The sequence below is a fragment of the Ammospiza nelsoni genome, chromosome 29 (genome assembly GCF_027579445.1).
Source record: "Ammospiza nelsoni isolate bAmmNel1 chromosome 29, bAmmNel1.pri, whole genome shotgun sequence".
Classification (NCBI taxonomy): Eukaryota; Metazoa; Chordata; class Aves; order Passeriformes; family Passerellidae; genus Ammospiza; species Ammospiza nelsoni.
This window is the reverse complement of record NC_080661.1, coordinates 4901006-4923118: the sequence shown is the minus strand read 5'-3', so window position 1 is coordinate 4923118 and position 22113 is coordinate 4901006. Positions and strand designations below refer to the sequence as shown.

At 50.1% G+C, this 22113-nt stretch overlaps 2 protein-coding genes across 2 annotated transcripts in view; one reads left to right on the top strand and one right to left on the bottom strand.

Annotated features, from left to right (window-relative positions):
• Window positions 1-1007: 1007 nt before the first annotated feature.
• ACADVL (acyl-CoA dehydrogenase very long chain) lies at window positions 1008-18394 on the top strand. The gene is given in 22 exon segments (XM_059490612.1): window positions 1008-1104; window positions 1702-1741; window positions 2324-2392; window positions 2852-2924; window positions 3679-3743; window positions 3832-3966; window positions 4746-4890; window positions 5558-5687; window positions 6529-6654; window positions 7573-7771; window positions 8886-8990; window positions 9421-9507; window positions 10229-10291; window positions 10948-11049; window positions 11883-11980; window positions 13112-13184; window positions 14638-14710; window positions 15540-15589; window positions 15591-15613; window positions 16417-16492; window positions 17306-17377; window positions 17379-18394. Coding segments are annotated over 22 exon segments (1914 nt in total). The 5' UTR covers window positions 1008-1048; the 3' UTR covers window positions 17433-18394.
• A 3064-nt stretch (window positions 18395-21458) lies between these two features.
• Window positions 21459-22113, bottom strand: part of LOC132085232 (multifunctional procollagen lysine hydroxylase and glycosyltransferase LH3-like) — a 15669-nt gene continuing 15014 nt past the window's right edge. Inside the window, exon 8 of the mRNA XM_059490598.1 lies at window positions 21459-21488. Within this exon, the coding sequence (XP_059346581.1) occupies window positions 21459-21488 (30 nt within the window). The remainder of the gene's footprint in view (window positions 21489-22113) is intronic.

Below are 22113 nucleotides of genomic sequence, written 5' to 3'. Positions count from 1 at the left end.
GGGAAATGTGAGGGGAGAAAGGGTGAAGACATGAAGGATAAAAGGTGAGAAATGTGAGGGGGAAAAGGGTGGAAAATGTGAGGGGAAAGGCATCGAGATGTGAAGGATAAAAGGTGGGAAATGTGAGGGGAAAAGGGTGGACATGTGATGGGACGAGATGGCAGAAACATGAGGGAAAATGACAGGTAAGATGTGGGGAAAAGTGGGAAATGTGGGTGGCAAACATGAGGGGAAAGGTGCTGGAAATGCGAGGGGGAAAGGGCAGGAAAAGTTGGGAAATGTGAGGGAAATAGTGGCAAACATGAGGAGAAAAATGATGGAAAATGTGATAGGGGAAAGATGGTGAAAATGTGAGGGGAAAAAGGTGGAGACATTTAAATAAACCCAGGGTTTTACTTAAACTGAAGTCGCTAAAAATCACCCATTAGTTTTTTCCCCTAAAACGAAACCCTGAAAACAGCAAAAAAATCCAGGTTTCTCTTAAAATTTAAATCTCTTACAGCACCTGTTAATTTGAGAGGATTTCGCCTTAAATTAAACCCTAGAAATGATGTAAACAGACTTATCTTTAAATTCAAATTCCTTAAAAAGTCATCCATTAGTTTGGGGAGGGGGTGGTCTCTTGTAAAAATAAACCCTAAAAACAGCGAAAACCCCCAGAATTCCCTTTAAATTTTAGTCCCTAGAAATCTTAATCTAGAAAAAGAGATCCCTAAAATGAAACACTAAAAAAATAAGAATTTACCGCAATTTAAGCCCCTTTGGTGGCGCGTCCGAGCCTTTAAGCCCCGCCCTCAGGCCACGCCCACATCAAACATCACCATGGCAACAAGACGAGGCTTATTATACCGGCGCTTAATTAGCATAGATTTACATAGATTTGCATATAGGAATGGGCGTGCTCACTACGTTTCCCAGCGTGCCCCGCGCGCCGAGGCCACGCCCACGGCCGTGACCTTGTGTGAGGGAAGGGGGGGGGGGCTTGGGGACACCCCGGGGACACCCCCGGGTTTATCGCGACAGGAGCGACAGCGGCGACAGCGGCGACATGGCCGGGCTGGGGCTGGGAGCGGGGCTGCGGCTGCTGCGGCGGATCCCGCCCGGGTGAGAGTTTGGGGGGGAAAACACCAAAATTTGGGGTTTTGGGGGTGTCGTGGAAGGTTCTGGAAGTTGGGGGGTCCTGGGGTCTTGGGGGGTGCTGGGACTTTTGGGGAGAATTTGGGATTTTGGGGCGTTGCGGGATTGGGGTTTGGGGGATTTGGGGGTTCTGGTGTTTGGGGGTTCTGGGATTTGGGGGTTCTGGAAGGTTCTGGGGGTTTGAGGGGGGATCTCGGGATTTCGGGGGTCCTGGGTTGGCATTTGGGGGATTCTGGAATTTGGGGGCGAGTTCGGGGATTTTGGGGAGTTCGAGATTTTGGGGGGAGTTCGGGAATTTGGGGCCTCTCGGAATTGGGGTTTTGGGGAGGGGTCCTGGAATGTTCTGGAAGTTTGGGGATCCCAGGAATTTTGGGGTTCGGGGGGGGGGTCCAGGACTGAGGAATTTGGGGGATCCCGGAGCTTTTGGGGGAGAATCCCAAATTTTGTGGGGATTCTGGGGAACCCCCAGAATTTGGGGAGGAGGTGAATGGGAATTTTTTGGGGGGGGTCCCAGAGGTTTTTTGGGGGCGCCTTTTTAACCTCCCCTTACCCCTCAATTCACAGATTTGGGGGGTCCCGGCTGCAGAGCAGGCACGAGGCGCAGGTAGAGACCCCGAAATCCCCCAAATCCCCCCAAATCCGCCCCAAATCCCCCCAAATCCCCCAAAACCGATCCCAAAACAATCCCGGAGCCCCGCCCCCACCTCGCGCGCGTGACGTCAGAACTGGGGCAAAGGTCGGGCGGTGGAAACTGGGGGAAGGGTCAAGGGCGGGCATTTGGGGGGGGCTTGGGGGGATTTTGGGGTTATCTGGGGGGTCCTGAGGGGGATTTTGGGGTTATTTGAGGGATTCTGGGGGGTCCTGGAGAGTTTTTGAGGGAATTTTGGGGTTTCTGGAGGGCATTTTGGGGATCCTGGATGGGTTTGGGAGGTCCTAGGAGGGTTTTGGGGGGCAATTTGGGGGAGCTCAGTGGGATTTTGGGGTCCAGGGGGAAATTTGGGGGATTCCTGGGATGTTTTGGGGGTCCTGGGCTGGAATTTGAGGCTCTTGGAGAAGTTTTAAGGGGACCTGGAAAGAATTTGGGGGGATTTTGGGGGTCCTGGAGGGGTTTTTGGGGTCCTGAATAGAATTTGGGGATGGTTTTGGGGTTCTCTGATGATTTTTTGGGGTTCTCCCCCTTCCCCAGGCCGTGCTCCCCAAAGCTGGAACTGCCACGGCCACAGCAGCCCCCCAAAAATCCCAGGGCGGCCTCGAGGTGAGTGAGGGGATTTTGGGGGGAATCTGGGGGGTCCTGAGGGATTTTGGGGGGATTTTGAGGAGATCCAGAGGATTTTGGGGAGGTCCTGGGGCGATTTTGAGCCTGCTGGGGGGATTTTGGGGGGTCTTGTTGGGGTTGTGGGGGGAATTTGGGGGTTCTGGGGGGACTTTGGGGGGCTTGGAGGGGATTTTGGGGGGTCTTGAAGGTCGAGCTATGGGGCATTTTGGGGTACAGAATAATTTTTTGGGAAGATTTGGGGGTACATGAAATGTTTTTCTTTGTGTGTCCTGGGTGGGATTTGGGGACTCCTGAGGGGATTTTGGCATCCTGAGATGATTTGGGGGGTCCAGAAGAATTTTTATGGGGGGATTTTGGGGGTCCAGGAGGATTTTTGGGGGATCCTGGTGGAATTTGGGGTTTTTGGGGTGCCCCTAAAATTCTTTTTTTTCCCCCCAGGAATCCAAGTCCTTCGCTGTGGGGATGTTTTTGGGGCGCCTGAACACCGAGCAGGTGTTCCCCTACCCCTCAGGTCAGGGCACCCCAAAATTTGGGGAATTTGGGGGAATTTTGGGTGGAATTTTGAGGGAATTTGGGGCCAATTCTGTGGAAAATTTTGGGCAAATTTTGAGGGAATTTTGGGGAAATTTTTGAGGGAATTTTGGGTAAAATCAGGGGAAATTTAGAGAAGATTTATTGGAATTTTGGGGGAATTTTGAGGTAAATTTTGAGAGAATTTGGGGTAAAATCTGGGGAAATTTAGAGGAGATTTGGGGGAAATTTTGAGGGAGTTTTGGGGCATTTTTGAGAGAATTTTGGGGAAATTTGGGGTAAAATATGGGAAAATTGAGAGGAGACTTTGGGGAGTTTTGGGGTGATTTTGGGGAGCTCTGGAGAAAATTTAGGGAGGGTCTTGGAGCAATTTTTAGGAAAATTCTGGAGGAAATTTTGGGGGATGATCTTGGGTCAATTTAGGATAAACTTGGGGGTGTTTTGGATAAATTTGGGGGATGTTTGCATGGAATTTTGGGGATATTTTTGAGGGGGTTTTGGGGAGATTTTTGGGTCAATTTTTGGGACAATTTGAGACAATTTTAGCATAATTTTGAGGATAACTTCAATGTAATTTCAATGTAATTTGGTCCCAGTTTTGGGATGGTTTTAGGAGAATTTCAGGACAATTTCAGCAGATTTCTGGCACAATTTTGGGGTAATTTCAGGGCAATTTTAGGATAACTTTGGGGTGATTTGGGATAATTTTTCCCTAATTTTCTCTTTCCCCCCAGTCCTGACGGAGGAGCAAGAGCAAACCCTGCAGGAGCTCGTGGGTCCCGTCAGCCGCTTCTTTGAGGTACAAACCCCAAAATTTCCCCATTCCCACCTTCACCCCCATTCTGGAATTCCAGGAATTCTCCCAAAATTCCCAAATTTCCGGGCAGGAGGTGAACAACCCTGCCAAAAACGACGCCCTGGAGAAGGTGGAGGACGAGACCATGAAAGGGTTAAAGGAGTTGGGGGCCTTTGGGCTCCAGGTGCCCCCCGAATTTGGGGGGCTGGGGCTCAACAACACCCAGGTGAGACCCCCCCCCAAATTGGGGAGCCCCAAAATCCCCTCCCAGTGAGTCCCAGTGCTCCCAGTTCTGTCCAAAATCCCCCAAATTCTCCCTAATCCACCCCAAATCTCCTCAAATCCACCCCAAATCCTCCCTAAATTCCCCCAGGACCCCCCAAATTCCCTTGGGACCCCCAAGATTTCCTCCCAGTAACTCCCAGTCCCTCCCAGTTCTGCCAGTCTCCCCAGATCTCCCCAAAATTCCCTCAAAACTCCCCCAAATCGCCCTCAGATCCCCCTGGGACCCCCAACCTCCATCCCAGTGGCCCCCAGTCCTTCCCAAATCCCCTCAAAACTCCCCCAGACCCCCCCAAATCCCCCTGGGACCCCCCCAATCTCCCCCCCAGGGGCTTCCCAGTCCCTCCCAGTAACTCCCAGTGTTCCCAGAGCCCCCCAAACCTCCCCAAATCCCCTCAAAACTCCCCCAGACCCCCCCCAAATCCCCCCGGGACCCCCCAGTTCCCACCCTAGTCCCTTCCAGTCCCCCCCAGTCCCTCCCAGTAACTGCCAGTGTTCCCAAATCCCCTGGGACCCCCCAGTCTGCCCCCCAGTCCCTCCCAGTCCCACCCAAATCCCCTCAACCCCCTCTGGGACCCCCCGGGACCCCCTGATCTCCCCCCCAGCCCCCCCCAGAAACTCCCAGTAACTCCCAGTGTTCTCAGACCCCCCCAAATCCCTCTGGGACCCCCCGGGACCCCCCGATCTCCCCCCAGCCCCCCCAGTAACTCCCAGTGTTCCCAGTACGCGCGGCTGGTGCAGATCGTGGGCCAGCACGACCTGGGCGTGGGGATCACGCTGGGGGCTCACCAGTCCATCGGCTTCAAGGGGCTGCTGCTCTATGGGACCCCTCCCCAAAAGGAGAAATACCTGCCCCGCCTGGCCACAGGTGAGGCTGCCACGATGGCTGGGAATGCACCCAAATGTCCCTGAAATTCACCCAGATGTCCCCTGAAATACTGCCAGAAATTCACCCGAAATCCCCCTGAAATATGGCCTGAAATTCACCCAAAATTCCCCTGAAATATGGCCTGAAATTCACCCAAAATCCCCCTGAAATATGGCCTGAAATTCACCCAAAATTCCCCTGAAATATGGCCTGAAATTCACCCAAAATTCCCCTGAAATATTGCCAGAAATTCACCCCAATATTGCCAGAAATTCACCTGAAATATTCCCTGAAATTCACCCAAATGTTGCCAGAAATTCGCCAAAAATATTCCCTGAAATTCCCTTGGAATGTCCTGAAATATTCCCAGAAACTCACCTGAAATGTCCTGAGAAATTCACCTGAAATATCCTCAGGGAATCCCAGGCTGTCTCTGGCCATTCCCAAATTTCCAAAATTCCCCAAATTCCCGTTTTTCAGAAAACTCAGGGTAACTTGAGGAGTTTTGGGGTGGAATTTTCACGTTTTTGGGGTGGAATTTCCCCATTTCTGGCCCTTTTTGAACGGGATTTTCAGGGATTTTTGGGGATTTTCCTCCCCCAGGGAACCCCAGGCTGTCTCGGGCCGTTCCCGAATCCCCCAGTTTTCCCAAAATTCCCATTTTTAGGGGAGATGGTGGCGGCGTTCTGCCTGACGGAGCCGGGCAGCGGCTCCGACGCCGCCTCCATCCGCACCCGGGCCACGCCCAGCCCCTGCGGAACCTTCTGGACCCTGGAGGGGGAGAAGATCTGGATCAGGTCAGCAATTCCCCAAATTCCCCAAATTCCCAACATTCCCAACATTCTGGGGGGGTTTGGGGCCAAAATCCCCATTTCTGCCCCCAAATTCTTCAAATTTTCCCCAAAAATCCCCATTTCCCCCCCCCCAAAATCCCCAGTTTTTCCCCAAAATTCCTAATTTTCCCCCAAAGTTCCTGATTTTCCCCCAAAATCCCCAATTTTTCGCCAAAATCCCCAATTTTTTCCCCTAAAATCCCCAATTTTTTTCCAAAATCCCCAATTTTCCCCCAAAAATTCCCAATTTCCCCTGAATTCCCCCCTGAATTTCCTTCCAAACTTACCAAATTTCCCCTGAAAATTCAGATTTTCCCCTTGTTTTTACCCCCAAAATCCCAATTTTTTCCCCTGAAAATCCCCAATTTTCCCCCCGAGTCTCTTTTTTTTTTCCCATTTTCCCCAATTTCCCATTTCCCTGCAGCAACGGGGGCCTGGCCGAGCTGTTCACGGTGTTTGCCCAGACCCCCAAATCCCCAATTTTTCCCCAAATTTCCCCCCAAAATCCTCAATTTTCCCCCTAAAATCCCCTTTTTTTTCCATTTTAACCCCTAAAATCCCCACTTTTTTCCCAATTTTTCCCCATTTTAATCCCCAAAATCCCCACTTTTTTTCCATTTTTGCCCCCAAAATCCCCATTTTTTTCTCCAATTTTCCGTAAAATCCACATTTTTTTCCATTTTAGCCCCTAAAATCCCAATTTTTCCCCAATTTTTCCCCCCAAAATCCCCATTTTTTTCCATTTTAGGCCCCCAAATCCCCATTTTTTTCCCATTTTTCCCAAATTCCCGCTTTTTCTCCCCAGCAACGGGGGCCTGGCCGAGCTGTTCACGGTGTTTGCCAAGACCCCGGTGAGGGACGAGCGCACGGGCGAGACCAAGGACAAAATCACCGCGTTCCTGGTCGAGAGGGCCTTCGGGGGCGTCACCCAGTGAGGAGAGCCCCAGCCTGGGGCGATTTTGGGATTTTTGGGGGTTTTTGGGGAAGGTTTGGGGGCATTTTTGGGGGATTTAATGGGACTTTTTGGGGATTTTATGGGGGTTTGGGGGGCAAACTTCGGATTTTTAGGAGATTTTTGGTGGATTTTGGGCATTTTTAGGGGATTTTGGGGGATTTCTGGGGAGGGTTTGTGGGAGTTTAGGGGGATTTTTTTTTTTTTTTTTTATTTGATGGGATTTTTTGGGCGATTTAAGGGAGATTTTGAGAGGGAATTCCAGGGATTTGGGGAATTTTTTGGTTTTTTTGGGATTTAATGGGATATTTTTGAGATTTAATGTGGATTTTGGGGTGGAATTCCAGGAATTTTGGGATTTCTCAGGAAGGTTTAGGGGGTTTAGGGGAATTTTTGGGGATTTAAGGGGGTTTGGGGGGTGATTTCAGGGAGAAATTTAAGATTTTTGGAGAATTTTGGGGGTATTTGGGAATTTTTGGGGGTTTGGGTAGTTAAAGGAGATTTTTGGGGAATTTAAAGGGGTTTTGTGGGGAAATTTGGGGTTATAGGGAATTTTAAGAGGATTTGGCATCATTTAAGGATATTTTTTGTGAATTTAAGGGGATTTTGGGGGGATTTCAGGGAGAAACTTTGGGGGTTTTTCCCCCCCTTTTTTTTTTTTTTTTTTTTTTCTTTTTCTCCCTAATTTTTAATTTTCCCTTTTTCTGGGTTTTTTCCCTCTTTTCCCCAGCGGTCCCCCCGAGAAGAAGCTGGGCATCCGAGCGTCCAACACCGCCTTGTTTTCCTCATTTTCCCACATTTTTCCCCATTTTTCCACCGTTTTTCCACCGTTTTTCCCCGTTTTTTCACCGTTTTTCCCCCCAATTTTTGATTTTCTCTTTTCCCCCATTTCCCCAGCGGTCCCCCCGAGAAGAAGCTGGGCATCCGCGCGTCCAACACGACGTCGCTGCACTTCAACGCGGTGCGGGTGCCGGCGCAGAACGTGCTGGGCTCGCTCGGCGGCGGCTTCAAGGTGGCCATGACCATCCTGAACAACGGGCGCTTCGGCATGGCCGCCGCCATGGCCGGCACCATCCGGGGGCTGCTCCAGGCCGCGGTGAGATTGGGAATTTTGGGGGAAATTCAGGAATTCTGGGGGTCGCCAAAATCAAAAAAAAACCCCGAGGAAATTGGCTGGAAATGAAGGAATCTGCCAAAAAAAGGGGAAATTACCAAAAAACCCCCAAATTCCCGGCATGGCCGCCGCCATGGCCGGCACCATCCGGGGGCTGCTCCAGGCCGCGGTGAGATTGGGAATTTTGGGGAAAATTCGGGAATTCTGGGGGTCACCGAAATCAAAAAAAACCCCGAGGAAATCGGCCGAAAACGAAGGAATCGGCAGGAAAAGCCCAATTTCCCTGGGGAATCTCAGCTAAAATAACCCCAGGTCCTGCTAAAATTTGAATTTCCTAAATCTTGGGGATTTTGGAATTGTGGGATCACAAAGTTTGGGATAAATCCTGAGTGAATGGCAAAAAACCCCGAGAAAACCGGCCGGCAATGAAGAAATCTGCCGAAAAAAGGGGAAATTACCAAAAACCCCCAAATTCCCGGCATGGCCGCCGGCACCATGAGGGGGCTCCTGGAGGCTGCGGTGAGATTTGGGAATTTCGGGGAAATCCGGGAATTCTGGGGGTCACCAAAATCAAAAAAATACCCTGAGAAAATCGGAAAAAATATGAGGGAATTGGCAAAAAAAAACCAAAAAAGCCAACAATTTCCCTGGAGAATCTGGGCTGAAATAACCCCAGATCCCACTGGGATTTGAGATTCCCAAATTTTCAGGAATTTTGGGAAATCTTGGGGAAATCTGGGAACCTCAAAAGTCTCTGAGAAAATCAGGAAAAAAAAAGAGGAAATTGGAAAAAACCCAAGACACCTTGAGGCCACAGTGAGATTCCCACTTTTTTAGGAATTTGGGGAATTCTGGGATCCTGGAATTCAAAAAAAATCTGGAGAAAATGGCAAAAAACCCAGAGAAAATCGGCAAAAGAAAAACCCGAAAAATCCCCTAAACCACCCCCAAATTCCCCCTCAAAATTTCCTAAAATTCCCCCCAAAAATGCCCAAATTTGCCCTAAAAAATTCCCACAAAACTCCCCCACCCCTCCCTTTCCCCTCTCTGCCAAATTTTTGGGATTTTCCCAAATTTTGGGAATTTTTTCCCCCAGGTTTCCCACGCCGCCAACCGGAGCCAGTTTGGGGCCAAAATCCACGAATTTGGGGCCATCCAGGAGAAGCTGGGCAGGATGGCGCTGCTGCACTACGTCACCGAGGTGGGAATGGGGATTTTGGGGATTTTTTGGGGGATTTTGGGGGAATTTTTGGGAATTTTGGGGAATTTTGCAAAGGATCCTGAAAAATCTGGGGGGTCCGGGGGGCATTTAAGGGGCAATTTGGGGAGGTTTTTGGGGGGAATGGGGCAAAATTTCTAAAAATTTGGACTTTTTTGGAAGATTTGGGGAACTTTTGGGGAATTTGAGAAGGTTTTTGGAGGAATTGGGGGAAATTTTGGGGGGAATTTGGGATGATTGTCTGGAATTTTGGGGAGGTTTTTGGGGGGGATTTGGGTCAATTTCGATCAAAACTTTGTGAATGTTTGATGGAAAAGCCCCGGGATTTTTTCAGGAATTTCCCAGATTTTTTTGGGAATGTCCCAAATTCCCGTGTTTTCCCCAAAATTCCCGTTTTTCCCCCCAAATCCAGTCCATGGCCTTCATGATCAGCGCCAACATGGACAGGGGCGACCCCGACTTCCAGATCGAAGCGGCCATCAGCAAAATCTTCGGATCCGTGAGCAAATTGGGGAATTTTCCCCAGTTTTGGGGATTTCTGGGATTTGGGGCAGCTTGGGAGGGATTTTGGTGGATTTGGGAGAAAATTTGGGATTTTTTGGGGGGGATTTGGGTAAGTTTGGGAGGGGTTTTTATGGATTTTGATGAATATTGGGAAGAATTCCCGGAATTGGCAAATTCTGGAAAGAGATTAATGAAATTTGGGAGGGACTTCTTATGGATTTGGGAAAAATTTTGGGATTTTCTCCAATTTGAGGAGATTTTTTTTTTTTTTTTTTTTAAATTTTGGGGGAGTTTAAGAAGGATTTTTATGGATTTTGGGGGCAATTTTGGGAGGAATTTTGGGAATTCCCAAATTCAGGGGGAATCCTGGGGGGGATTTTGGGATGGGATTCCCAAATTTTGGGGGAGATCGGGGAGGAATTTTGGAATTTTCCCCAATTTTTGGGGATTTTGGGGAGATTTTAGGGAGTTTGGGAGGAAATTTTGGGGGAATTTCAGGATTTTTTTGGGAATTCTGAGGGATTTTGGGAGGAGATTTTAGGTGAAACCCCAAATATGTTTTGGGGAATAAAATGAATTTCCAGAGGAGAATTTGGGGATTTTTTTTCCTGGGAATTCTGAGTGGATTTGGGGGCAGTTTTGGCCTTTTCCAGGATGATTTTTAACCCAAATTTTTTCCATTTTCCCAAATTTTGGGGATTTTCCCCAATTTCCAGGAGGCCGCCTGGGCCGTGGCTGACGAGTGCATCCAGGTCATGGGGGGGATGGGATTCATGCAGGTGAGGTTTGGGGGAAAATCCCCCAATTTTGGGGCTTTTTGGGGAGCGCTGGAATTCAGGGATTGGGAATTGTTGGAATTTGGGGAAAAATTCCCAAGATTTTGGGATTTTCCCCCTTTTTGGGGGGGGGACTTTCCCAGGAGTTGAATTGGTTTCTCCTGAATTTTTTCTGGATTTCCCTGGATTGTTTTGATTTTTTTCTTGTTTTGTTTTCCCTCAATCTTTCTTAGGATTTCCTGGCATTTTTTGGTTTTCCCTAATTGCTTTTGTGTTTCCCTGGGATTTTTCTGGTTTTCCATGAATTATTTTTGAGATTTTTTTGGAGATTTTCCCAGATTTTTTGGGGGGATTTTTTTTGGATTTTCTGGGATTTTCTTGGGATTCCCCAGGTGTTTTGGGGGATTCTTTTGTTTGGTTTTTTGTGGGTTGTTTTTTTTTTTTTTTTGTGGGGGGGGATTTTTTGGTATTATTTGGGGATTTTTGTGGGGTTTTTTGGGATTTTTTTTTGGTGTTTTTTTGGGTTTCTGCGGGATCTCTGTGGGGTTTTCGGGAATTTTTAAAAATTTTAATTTATTGTTTTGCATTTTTTTGGAATTATTTTGGGCTATTTTGGATTATCTTGGGCTGTTTTGGGGTGGTTTTGTTGTCCTGTGCAGGAGCCGGGTGTGGAGCGGGTCCTGCGGGATTTGAGGATTTTCCGCATTTTCGAGGGAACCAACGACATCCTGAGGCTCTTTGTGGCCCTGCAGGGCTTCCAGGTACTGGGTTGGACTGCTTTGGACTGGGTTATACTGGTGTGGACTGGTTTGGACTGGATTGGACTGGTTTATACTGGGAATGGACTGGTCTGTACTGGGAGGGGTTTCAGGACATCCTGGGGCTCTTTCTGGCCCTGCAGGGCTTCCAGGTACTGGTTTGGACTGGTTTGGACTGGGTTATACTGGTTTGGACTGGTTTGGACTGGATTGGACTGGGTTATACTGGTTTGGACTGGTTTGGACTGGGTTATACTGGTTTGGACTGGTTTGGACTGGGTTATACTGGTTTGGACTGGTTTGGACTGGTTTGGACTGAGTTATACTGGTTTGGACTGGGAGGGATTGGTCTGTCCTGGCTTATACTGGGAATGGACTGGGACAAACTGGGACAGGACTTGGGGCAACTGGGAGGGGATTGGGAGGAACTGGGATGAACCCCCTGAAATTTGGAATTTTCAATTAAAAAAAAAAAAAAACAAAAAATCTGAAATTTTCCATTTTAAAAAATCCCCAAAAAATCTGAAACTTTCCATTTAAAAAACCCCCAAAAATCTGAAATTTTTTATTTAAAAAAAAACCTAAAAACCTAAAATTCTCCATTTAAAAAACCCCAGAAATACGAAATTTTCCATTAAAAAAAAATAAAAAACCCTGAAATTTCCTAATGGAAAAAAAAAAAAAACAATAAAAAATCAAAATATTTCACTTGAACTCCTCCGAAATTGCAGTTTTTCCACTCAGCCCCCCCCAGGTTTAGGCAGTGGGACCCCCCCGGTCTCTGGGGTCTCTCTGGGTTTTTGGGGCTCCCCTGAGCCCCGTTTTTAACCCTTCAGACGCTGGGGGTGCAGCTCCGGGGGGTGCAGGCGGCGCTCAGGGACCCCCTGGGCAACGTCGGGGTGCTCACGGGGGAGGTGACGCGGCGGCTGCGCAGGTGAGGGCGCCAAAACACCCTGAAACATCCCCAAAAGCACCCCAGGTTATCCTGAAATCATCCCTAAAAACACCCGGAAATTGTCCCCAAACCCACCCCAAATTATCCTGAAATTATTCCCAAATTTATCCCCAAAAGCACTGTCAATTATCCTGAAATTATCCCCAAAACCACCCCAAATTATCCTGAAATTATCCCCCAAATTATCCCCAAAAACACCCCAAAATTACCCCTGAAAACACCCTTAAATTATCCCCAAAAACACCCCAAAATTACCCCCAAAAGCACCCCAAATTATCCTGAAATTATCCCCAAAAACAGCCCAGAATTATCCCCAAAAACACCCCAAAAAACACCCAGAATTATCCCGAAAATACACCCCAAATTATCCTGATATTATCCCCAAAATCACCCTGAAATTATCCCCAAAATTATCCTGAAAACACCCTGAATCACCTCAGAATTATCCCCAAAACCACCCCCAAAACAGCCGAAATTATCCCAAAAAACACCCTTAAATTAACCCCAAAAACACCCCAAAATTACTCCCAAAACCACCCCAAATTATCCTGAAATTATCCCTAAAAAAACCCCTGAAATTTTCCCCAAAAGCACCCCAAAACCAGCCCAGAATTATCCCCAAAACCCACCCAAAATTATCCCAAAAAGAGCCTGAAATTATCCCCAAAATCACCCCAAAATTATCCCTAAAACTTTCCTGCAATTATCCCCAAAATTATCCTGAAATTACCCCTAAAACCACCCCAAAAAAACCCCAAAAACACCTCAAAATTATCCTGAAATTATTCCCAGAATTATCCTGAAGTTATCCCTAAAAACACCCCAGAATCACCCCCAAAACACCCCAAAATTATCCTGAAATTCACCCCTAATTATCCCCAAAATTATCTTCAAAATCACCCCCAAAACCACTGAAAAATTCCCTAAAATCCACCTGGGTCGTCTCAAATCCCACCTGAATCCCCCAAAATCCCAATTTTGGGTCCTTTTTTCCCCCCCAAATTCCCATTTTGGTTATTTTCCCCCCAATCCCATTTCTGGTGTTTTTCCCCCAAATTCCCATTTTGGGTTATTTTCCCCCCAATCCCATTTTTGGTGTTTTTCCCCCAGGAAAGCCGGGCTGGGCTCGGGGCTCTCCCTGCAGCACCTGGTGCACCCCGAGCTCAAGGACGGAGCCCAGCAGGTGAGGGCTGACCCAAAACCCCCCCCAAAAACCCCAAAATTCACCCCAAAAATTCTTCCCTGCACCCTGAGCTCAAGGACGGAGCCCAGCAGGTGAGAGCTGACCCAAACCCCAAAATCCACCCCAAAAACCCCAAAATTCACCCCAAAATCCACCCAAAATATCACCCTAAAAAACCCCAAAATTGGGAACCCCAAAAACGCCAAAATCCACCCCAAAAACCCCAAAATTTCACCCCAAAAACCCCAAAATTCACCCCAAAAATTCTTCCCTGCACCCTGAGCTCAAGGACGGAGCCCAGCAGGTGAGAGCTGACCCAAACCCCCAAAATCCACCCCAAAAATCCCAAAATTCACCCCCAAAATCCTCCCTGCGCACTGAGCTCAAAGGACTCAGGTGAGTGCTGACCCCAAAAAGTCAAAATTCACCCCGAAATAACCCAAAATTGGATTCCTGACCCAAAAACCCCGAAATTCACCCCAAATCCACACCAAAAAAACCCCAAAATTCACCCCCCAAACTTTAGGTTTAATTTGGGTGAATTTGGGGCGGTTTTGGCTGAATTTTAGATGAATTTTGGGTGACTTTGGGGTGGGATTTTAGTTGAGTTTTGGGTTAAATTTGGTTTAATTTTGGGTGAAATCTGGGTTGAATTTTGGGTGAAATCTGGGTTGAATTTTGGGTGAAATCTAGCTGAATTTTGGGGTGAATTCTGGGGGACTTTGTGCTGAATTTTTTGGTTAAATTTGGGTGACTTTGTACTGATGTTTTGCTGAATTTTGGGTTGAATTTGGGTGACTTTGTGCTGAATTTTGGGTTAAATCTGTCTGATTTTGGGCTGAATTTTGGGTAAAATCTGTCAGAATTTTGTGCTGAATTTTGGGTTAAATCTGTCTGATTTTGGGCTGAATTTTGGTGACTTTGTGCTGAATTTTGGGTAAAATCTGTCAGAATTTTGGGTGAATTTTGGGTTAAACCTGTTGGATTTGGGCTGATTTTGGGTGAATTTTGGATTAAACCTGTCTGGGTGAATTTTGGGTTAACCCTGTGGGATTTGGGCTGATTTTGGGTGAATTTTGGGTGAATTTTGGGTTAAACCTGTCAGGGTGAATTTTGGGTTAACCCCTGTGGGATTTGGGCTGATTTTGGGTGAATTTTGGGTGGATTTTGGGTTGACCCTGTGGGATTTGGGCTGCTTTGGGGCTGATTTTGGGTAAAATCTGTCCGGATTTTGGGTTAACCCTGTGGGATTTGGGCTGATTTTGGGTGAATTTTGGGTGAACCCTGTCAGAATTTTGGGCTGATTTGGGGCTGATTTTGGGCTGAATTTTGGGTTAAACCTGTCAGGGTGAATTTTGGGTTAACCCTGTGGGATTTGGGCTGATTTTGGGTGAATTTTGGGTGAATTTTGGGGTAAAACCTGTGCGATTTGGGGCCGCCCGTGCCTCCGCAGACCATGCAGTGCCTGGAGCTCTTTGCTGAGACGGCCGAGGCGCTGCTGCTCAAACACGGCAAGAGAATCGTGGGTGAGATTTGGGGCAAATTCCACAAGTTTGGGGAAATTCCCCAAGTTTGGGACAATTCCCAAAAACCGCCGAGGTGGGAAGGGCCAGAGGACCCCAAAGGCCCCCAAATTTGGGAGCATTTTCTATGATTTAAATTGGATATTTGGGCTTTTTTTTCTATCTTTGAGGAGTTTTAACTCAATTTTGGGGCTCCCCAAATTATTTGGGGGTGCCCAAATTTGGGATTTGGGAGGGAGGCGATGATTTTAGAGCTCCCCAAAATCCAGAATGTGGGGGGATTTTGGGGCATTTTGAGAATTTGGGGATGAATTTTACCCTATTTTCCATTTTTGGCCAAAATTTGAGAGTTTTGCCCCACATTGAGGGGATTTGGGGATCCTGGGCGTTGATTGGAGTTTCAAGTTCAATGTTTGGGGTCCTGGGTGGATTTTTGGGGGCTTTGGGGCAGATTTTGGGGCATTTGGATGGAACTTTTGGGAATTTTTGGCCTCCTGAGGCTGAATTTTACCCAAATTCTTCAAATTTTTGGGCATTCTTACCCCAAATTTTGTGCAGATTTTGGGGCTTGCAGAATTATTTGGAGGCACCACGTTGAATTTTGAAGGGCCTGTGTTAATCTGGGTGGATTTTGAGCAAACTTTGGCCTTTTTTGGGTAAAATTTCAGGATTTCGGTTGAATTTTCCCTCAAAATTTCCCATTTTTGGCCATTTCCCCCCCAAATTTTGTGGGGTTTTCGGGCTCCTTGGGGTTTTTGGGTCGCTGAATTCGATTTTGGGGGTCCCAGGGAGGAATTTTGGGGTCCTGACCCCCGATCTCCCCCCAAACCAGACGAGCAGTTCGCCCTGAAGCGCGTGGCCGACGCCGCCATCGACATCTACGGGCATGGCCGTGGTGCTGGCCCGGTAAAAACGGGGAAAAATCCCAGGAATTTGGGAAAATTGGGAATTCTGGGGGGATTCTGGGATTTGGGGACTTTTGGGGGGAATTTTTGGCAATTTTGGGGCATTTTTTGGCCTTTTTTGGGGATTTTTGGCCAATTTTTTTTGCGAATTTTGGGGCATTTTTGTCTCATTTTTGGGGAATATTTGGGAATTCTGAGGGGGGTTTGAGGATTTGGGGAAATTTGGGAATTCTGGGGGGAATTCCTGGGATTTGGGGCATTTTAAGGGGATTTTGGGGCTTTTTGAGGGGGCTTTGGGGGAGTTCTTGGAATTTTGGGTGGGTTTGAGGAATTTTGGGGCATTTTTGGAAATATTTGGGAATTCTGGGTGGATTTTTAAGAGATTTGGGAGTGGATTTTGGAGGGCATTTGGGGTGGATTTTTGGGTAAATTTTGGGGGGATTTGGGGGCATTTTGGGATGAATTTTGAGCTAAGTTTAAGGGGTTTTGTGGGAATTATATGTTGATTTTTGGGTGAATTTTATGGTGTATTTTATGTCAATTTTGTGTGAATTTTATGGTGAATTTTGTGTGAATTTTATGTTGATTTTGGGGTGAATTTTGGGTGAATTTTGCGTTGATTTTTGTGTGAACGTTGTGTTGAATTTTATGCAAATTTTATGCTATTTTTCTGCCGATTTTGAGCCGAATTTCGCTGAATTTCAGCCGAATTTTGCCGGATTTTCTCTGATTGTCCCGGGGGGGTTTTGGGGACCCCTCCCCACATTTTGGGGTCTCCCCTCCCCCCCTTTTCCCCTCCCCCAGGGCCTCGAGGTCGCTGAGTCTGGGGCTCCCCACGGCCCAGCACGAGCGGCTGCTCACCCTCACCTGGTGCCAGGAGGTAAAAATGGGGAAAATTCACAGAAATTTGGGAAAATTCACGGAAATTTGGGAAAATTCTGGGGGGTCCTGGGGGGGACTTTGGGGTTTTCCTGGGGATTTTTGTGGGGGAAATTTGGATTCAGGGGAAATTTGGGGATTTTCAGGGGGTCCTGGGGGGATTTTGGAGGGTTTTGGGATTTTTGTGGAGGATTTTGGGGTTGATTTTTTGGGGGGATTTTCGGGGTTTTCTTTTGCGTTGATTTGGGGATGATTTCGTGCTGATTTTGGGGATCATTTGGGATCAATCTGGGATAACTTTGGGCTCATTTCGGGCTGATTTGGGGTGGGTTTGGGGATGATTTTAGGGCTGATTTGGGGATAATTTTGGGCTGGTTTGGGGCTGATTTTGGGATAATTTGGAGCTGGTTTGGGGCTGATTTTAGCGATAATTTTAGGGTGATTTGGGGCTGATTTGGGGATAATTTTGGGGCTGGTTTTGGGATAATTTTGGGATAGTTTGGGGTTGATTTTGCTGTGATTTTAGGGATGACTTTAAGATAATTTTGGGCTGATTTGGGGATGGTTTGGGGCTGATTTGGGATAATTTTGGGATAATTTGTGGCTGGTTTTGGGGTTTGTTCTGGGCTGGTTTGGGGCTGATTTCAGGGTGATTTGGGGTTGGTTTCAGGCTGATTTGGGGCTGCTTTTGGGTCGATTCTGGGTTGGTTTGGGATTTGTTTTGGGGTTTGTTCTGGGCTGGTTGGGGCTGTTTTGGGGTAATTTTGGGCCGGTTTTTGGGGCTGATTTGGGGCTGCTTTGGGTCCGTCCCCAGGCCCACGAGCGCGTCCTGGCCTCGCTGCGGCCGCTCCCGTCCCGGAGCTTCCGGAACCTTCGGGACCTGGCGGGGGGCCGTGGTGGAGAGCGGGGGCGTCGTGGTGCCCACCCCCCTGGGCTTCTGACAGAGCTGGAAACGCCTGAAAATGACCCAAAAAATACCCCAAAAAACACCCCAAAACCACCCAGATAAACCCCAAAAACCTCCTGGGCTTCTGAGAGAGCAAAAATACCTGAAAACACCCCAAAAATACCCCCAAAACCCCCAGAAATACCCCAACCCCCCTGGGCTTCTGAGAGAGTTGAAAATACCCCAAAAACACCCAAAAACCACCCCAAAAATACCCCAAAAACACCCCCAAGACCACCTGAAAAATGCCCCAAAATTCCGCTCAGAAACCCCCAAACCCCACTGGGCTTTTGAAACCTCAAAAAAATCCCAAATTCCCCCAAAAATTCTCCAAAATCCCCCCGGGAACCCCAAAATCCCCCCCAGAACCTCCCAAATCCTTTTTGGGTGTTTTCCCCCCAAAACTTGGGGGTTTCTGCCTTAATTTTGGGGTGTCCCGAATTCTGGGGTGAATTTCCCACGTTTTGGGGTGAATCTCCTGAATTTTTGGGGGGATTCTCCCAAATTTGAGGGTGTTATCTCCGATTTTTGGGGGATTTCCCCTCAGTTTGAGGCATTTCCCCTCAATTTTTGGGGTCTCTTTTTTTAGGGGGATTTCCTGAATTTTGGGACTCTGAAATTTGAGGGATTCTCTCGAATTTTGTGGGGGGGGGGGGTTCTCCTTAAATTCTGAGGAGAATTTTTCCTTTATTTTGGGGAATTTCCCCCTCCATTTTTGGGGGATTTTCCTTCCATTTTCTGGGATTTTTCCCTCCGTTTTTAGGGCATTTCTCCCTCATTTTGGGGCTCTCAAATTCGGGGTCACCTCCCTGATTTTGGGGGGATTTTCCCCTTTTTTCCCCCCCGTGCCTTATTCCCTAAATTTAGGAAAGAATTTCCCAAAATCCCAATTTCCCTTCAATTTGTGCCTTATAAATCGCCCTAATTAATAAAATCAATAAAAATCCATTTCCTGCACCCGTTTTTCCCGGGTTTTTTTGGAAAACTCCAAATCCCAGAATCCCCCGAGCCTGGGGGGGGTCACGAGGGGGTGGCCCCCCCTCAAATCCCCCAAAATCCCCCAAATCCCCCAAAATCCCCCCCGAAAATCCGGGATTAACCCCGGCCATGGCGCTGCCGCCCAGGGGTGAGGCCTGGGGGGGTCCCGGGGGGGTTTTGGGGGGCGGAAATTGGGGCTGGGGGCTTCCTGGGGGGTCCCCTCTGGAAATTTCGGGGGGTCCCGTTGAAATTTGGGGCATTTTGGGGGGATTTGGGAGGTCGGGAGCCCCTTGGGATGGCCCGGGGGATTTTTGGGGATGTTTTTTTGGGGGTCCCCGACTCATTTCGGGGGTCCCTGACCCAATTCGGGGGTCCCCAATTCGGTTTGGGGGGTCCCGGTGAAATTTGGGGGAGATTTGGGGGGGTTTTGAGGGGGTCCGGACCTGTTTTGGGAGTTCTGGGGGGGTTTTAGGGGGGTCCCGGGGGGTTTGGGGCGGTAAAAATTGAGGGTGGGGGGTTCTGAGGGTCCCTCGGGAAATTTGGGGGTGTTCCCGATGAAATCTGGGGGGGCTTTGGGAGGAACTTGGGGTGCCAGCCCCATTTTCGGGGGTCCCTGACCCATTTTTGGGCTCCTTACGCCAATTTTGGGGGTCCCTAGCCCAATTTCAGGGCTCCCATCCCCATTTTTGGGCTCCTTGACCCATTTTTTGGGGTCTCTAGCCCAATTTCGGGCATCCCTAGCCCATTTTCGGGGGTCCCATCCCCATTTCCGGGGGTCCCTAACCGTTTTTTTGGGGTCCCTAACCCGATTTTAGGGTCCCATCCCCATTTTCAGGGGTCCCCAACCCAAATTTTCGGGGTTCCATTTTGGGGGTGCAGGCTCGGGCGCTCGGCGGCTCCTGGACGAGGCTCTGGGGGCGCCCCCCCCGGCTCCGGGCCCAGCGGCTGCTGGGGGTCCTGCAGAGCCCCCTGTTCCAGGCCTGCTCGGTATGGGGGGAATTGGGGGCATTTTGGGCTGAAAAACGGGGATTTTGGGCAAATTTGGGGGAAAAAAATGTAAATTTTGTGGAAAAAATGGGGATTTTGGGAAGTTTGAGGGGGATTTTGGGAAGGTTTTGGGGGTCCTGGGCGGGTCGGGGGGGTCCTGCAGAGCCCCCTGCTCCAGGCCCTGCTGGGTACAGGAGGGTTTGGGGGGAAAATTTGGTTTTTTGGGGGATTTTTGGGGAGTTTGGGTGGGATTTTGGGGGCTCGGGGGGGAGACTTTGGGGGATTTTTGGGGTTTTGGTAGGGATTGGAGTGGTCCAGGAGGGGAATTTGGGGGGATTTGGGGGGGTCTCACCCATTTTTCCCCCTCCCCCCCAGACATCCAGGAGAGCTACGAGACCTCCGTGAGCGGCCCCCTCCCCCCGGCCCAGGGTAACCCGAAACCCCCCAAATTCACCCCAAAAATTCCCCCCCGACCCAGCCCCGAATCCCGAAAACGCAAAAAAATCCCACCGAAAAAAAATCGAATTCCGGCGAAATCCACCCAAAAATCCCCCCCCCCCCCAAATCCCCACAAAACCCCGAAAATTCCCCCAAATTCCCCCCAAAAATCCCCAACCCCCCCCAAGCCCCTCCCCCCTTTGAGCCCCTCCCCCCTCCGGCCCCTCCCCCCGCGCCGCTGCCGCTTCCCCCCCAAAATCCCAAAATTCCCAAAATTCCCCCAAAATTCCCAAATTCCCCCCAAATTTCCCCCCAAAAATTCCCCCGAAATTCCCAAATTTCCCGAATTTCCCCAAATCTCCGTTCCCCGCCCCCCAACAAAAATCCCAATTCCCGCCCCCCCCCTCCCAAAATCCGGAATTTTCTCCCCAAAATTCCCAAATTTCCGCCCCCCCCCCCCCCCCCTTCAGGAGCCTTCATCCCCCCCAGCCCGGCTCCATCCTCATCCTCCCGCGCCTTCATCCTCATCTTCCTCCTCCTCCTCCCCGCGGCTCCTTCCTCATCCCTCATCCTCATCCTCCCGAGCCTTCATCCCCTCCCGGCTCCGCATCCCGCTGCTTCATCTTCATCTTCATCTTCATCCTCCTCCTCCTCCTCCCGAGCCTTCATCGCGCTATTTCCTTCATCCTCCTCCTCCTCCTCCTCCTTTTCCCGAGCCTTCCTCCCTTTCCCGCATCCTCCTCCTCGCGCTGCTCCTCCTCTTCCTCCCTCCTGGGGGCTCCTTCATCTTCCTCCTCCTCCTCCTCCTCCTTCATCCCCTCGCTTTCTTCATCTTCCTCCTCTCCATCCTCCTCCTCCTCCTGCCGGTCCCTCCCCCCGGGCCTTCCTCCTCCTCCCGCTCCTCCTCCTCCTCCTCCTCCCGCTCTTCCTCCCTTCCCGCTGCCGCATCTTCTCCTCCTCCTCTTCCTCCTCCTCCTCCTCCTCCTCCTCCTCCTCCTCCCCCCCGATCTTCATCCCCCCCCCCTCCTCCTCCTCCTCCTCTCCATCCTCCCCCCTCCTCTCCTGAGCCTTCATCCCTTCATCCCCTCCATCCTCATCCTCCTCCTCCCCCCCCCCCCGAGCCTTTCAAATCCCTTCATCCTCTCCCTCCTCATCCTCCCAGGCCTTCATCCCCCGCCGCATCCTCCTCCATCCTCATCCTCCCCCTCCATCCTGGTCCTTCATCCCCCCCCCCCCCCCATTCCCATCCTCCTCCTCCTCTTCCCGAGCCTTCATCCCTTCATCCTCTCCATCCTCCTCCTCCTCCGGGGCCTTCATCCCCCCCTCCTTTGCCATCCTCCTCCTCCTCCTCCTCCTCCCGCTCCTTCCCCCTGAGCCTTCATCCCCCTTCACCCTCTCCATCCTCTTCCTCCCCCCCTTCTCCCCCCCCTCATCCTCCCGAGCCTTCATCCCCCTCCATTCCCATCCTCCTCTTCCTCCCCCTCCTCCGGGAGCCTTCATCCCCCCCCCCCCCTTTTCCTCCTCCTCTCGGAGCCTTCATCCTCCTCATCCTCCTCATCCTCCTCATCCCCCCCCCCCTTTTCCTCCTCCTCCTCCTCCTCTCGGAGCCTTCATCCCTTCACCCCCCCTCCTCCTCCTCCTCCTCCCCCTCCCGGGCCCCCCCGGCCCATGAGCGGCCGCCATGGATTGTTTGTGCATCGTCACCACCAAGGTACCCCAAAACCCCGAATTCACCCCAAAACCGGCGCGGGGGGGGAGGGCGGTTTTGGGGCCATTTGGGGGCGGCTTTGGGGCATTTTGGGGGGGGGGGGGGAAGGGGATTTTTGGGGGGCTCCGAGGGGGTTTTGGGGGCATTTAGGGGATCCTGGGGGGATTTTGGGGAGGATTTTGGGGGTCCTGGGGGGGATTTGGGGGCTCCAAGGGGATTTGGGGGGGGTCCGGAGGGGATTTGGGGAGAATTTGGGGGATTTTGGGGGGGATTTGGGGGGTCCGTAGAGATTGTGGGGGAGTCTGGAGGGGATTCGGGGGCGTCTGGGGGGATTTGGGGCATTTTGGGGGGTCCTGGGGGGGATTTTGGGGGGTCCGGGGGTGTTGCAGGTGATGGGGGAGGGTCCTGGGGGGATTTTGGGGGGGTCCGAAGAGATTTGGGGAGGTTCCGGTGGATTTTGGGGGGTCCTGAGGGGATTTTGGGGGGTCCTGGGGGCACCTTGGGGGGATCCGGGAGAGATTTTTGGGGGGGATTTGGGGCATTTTGGGGGGTCCCGAGGGGGTTT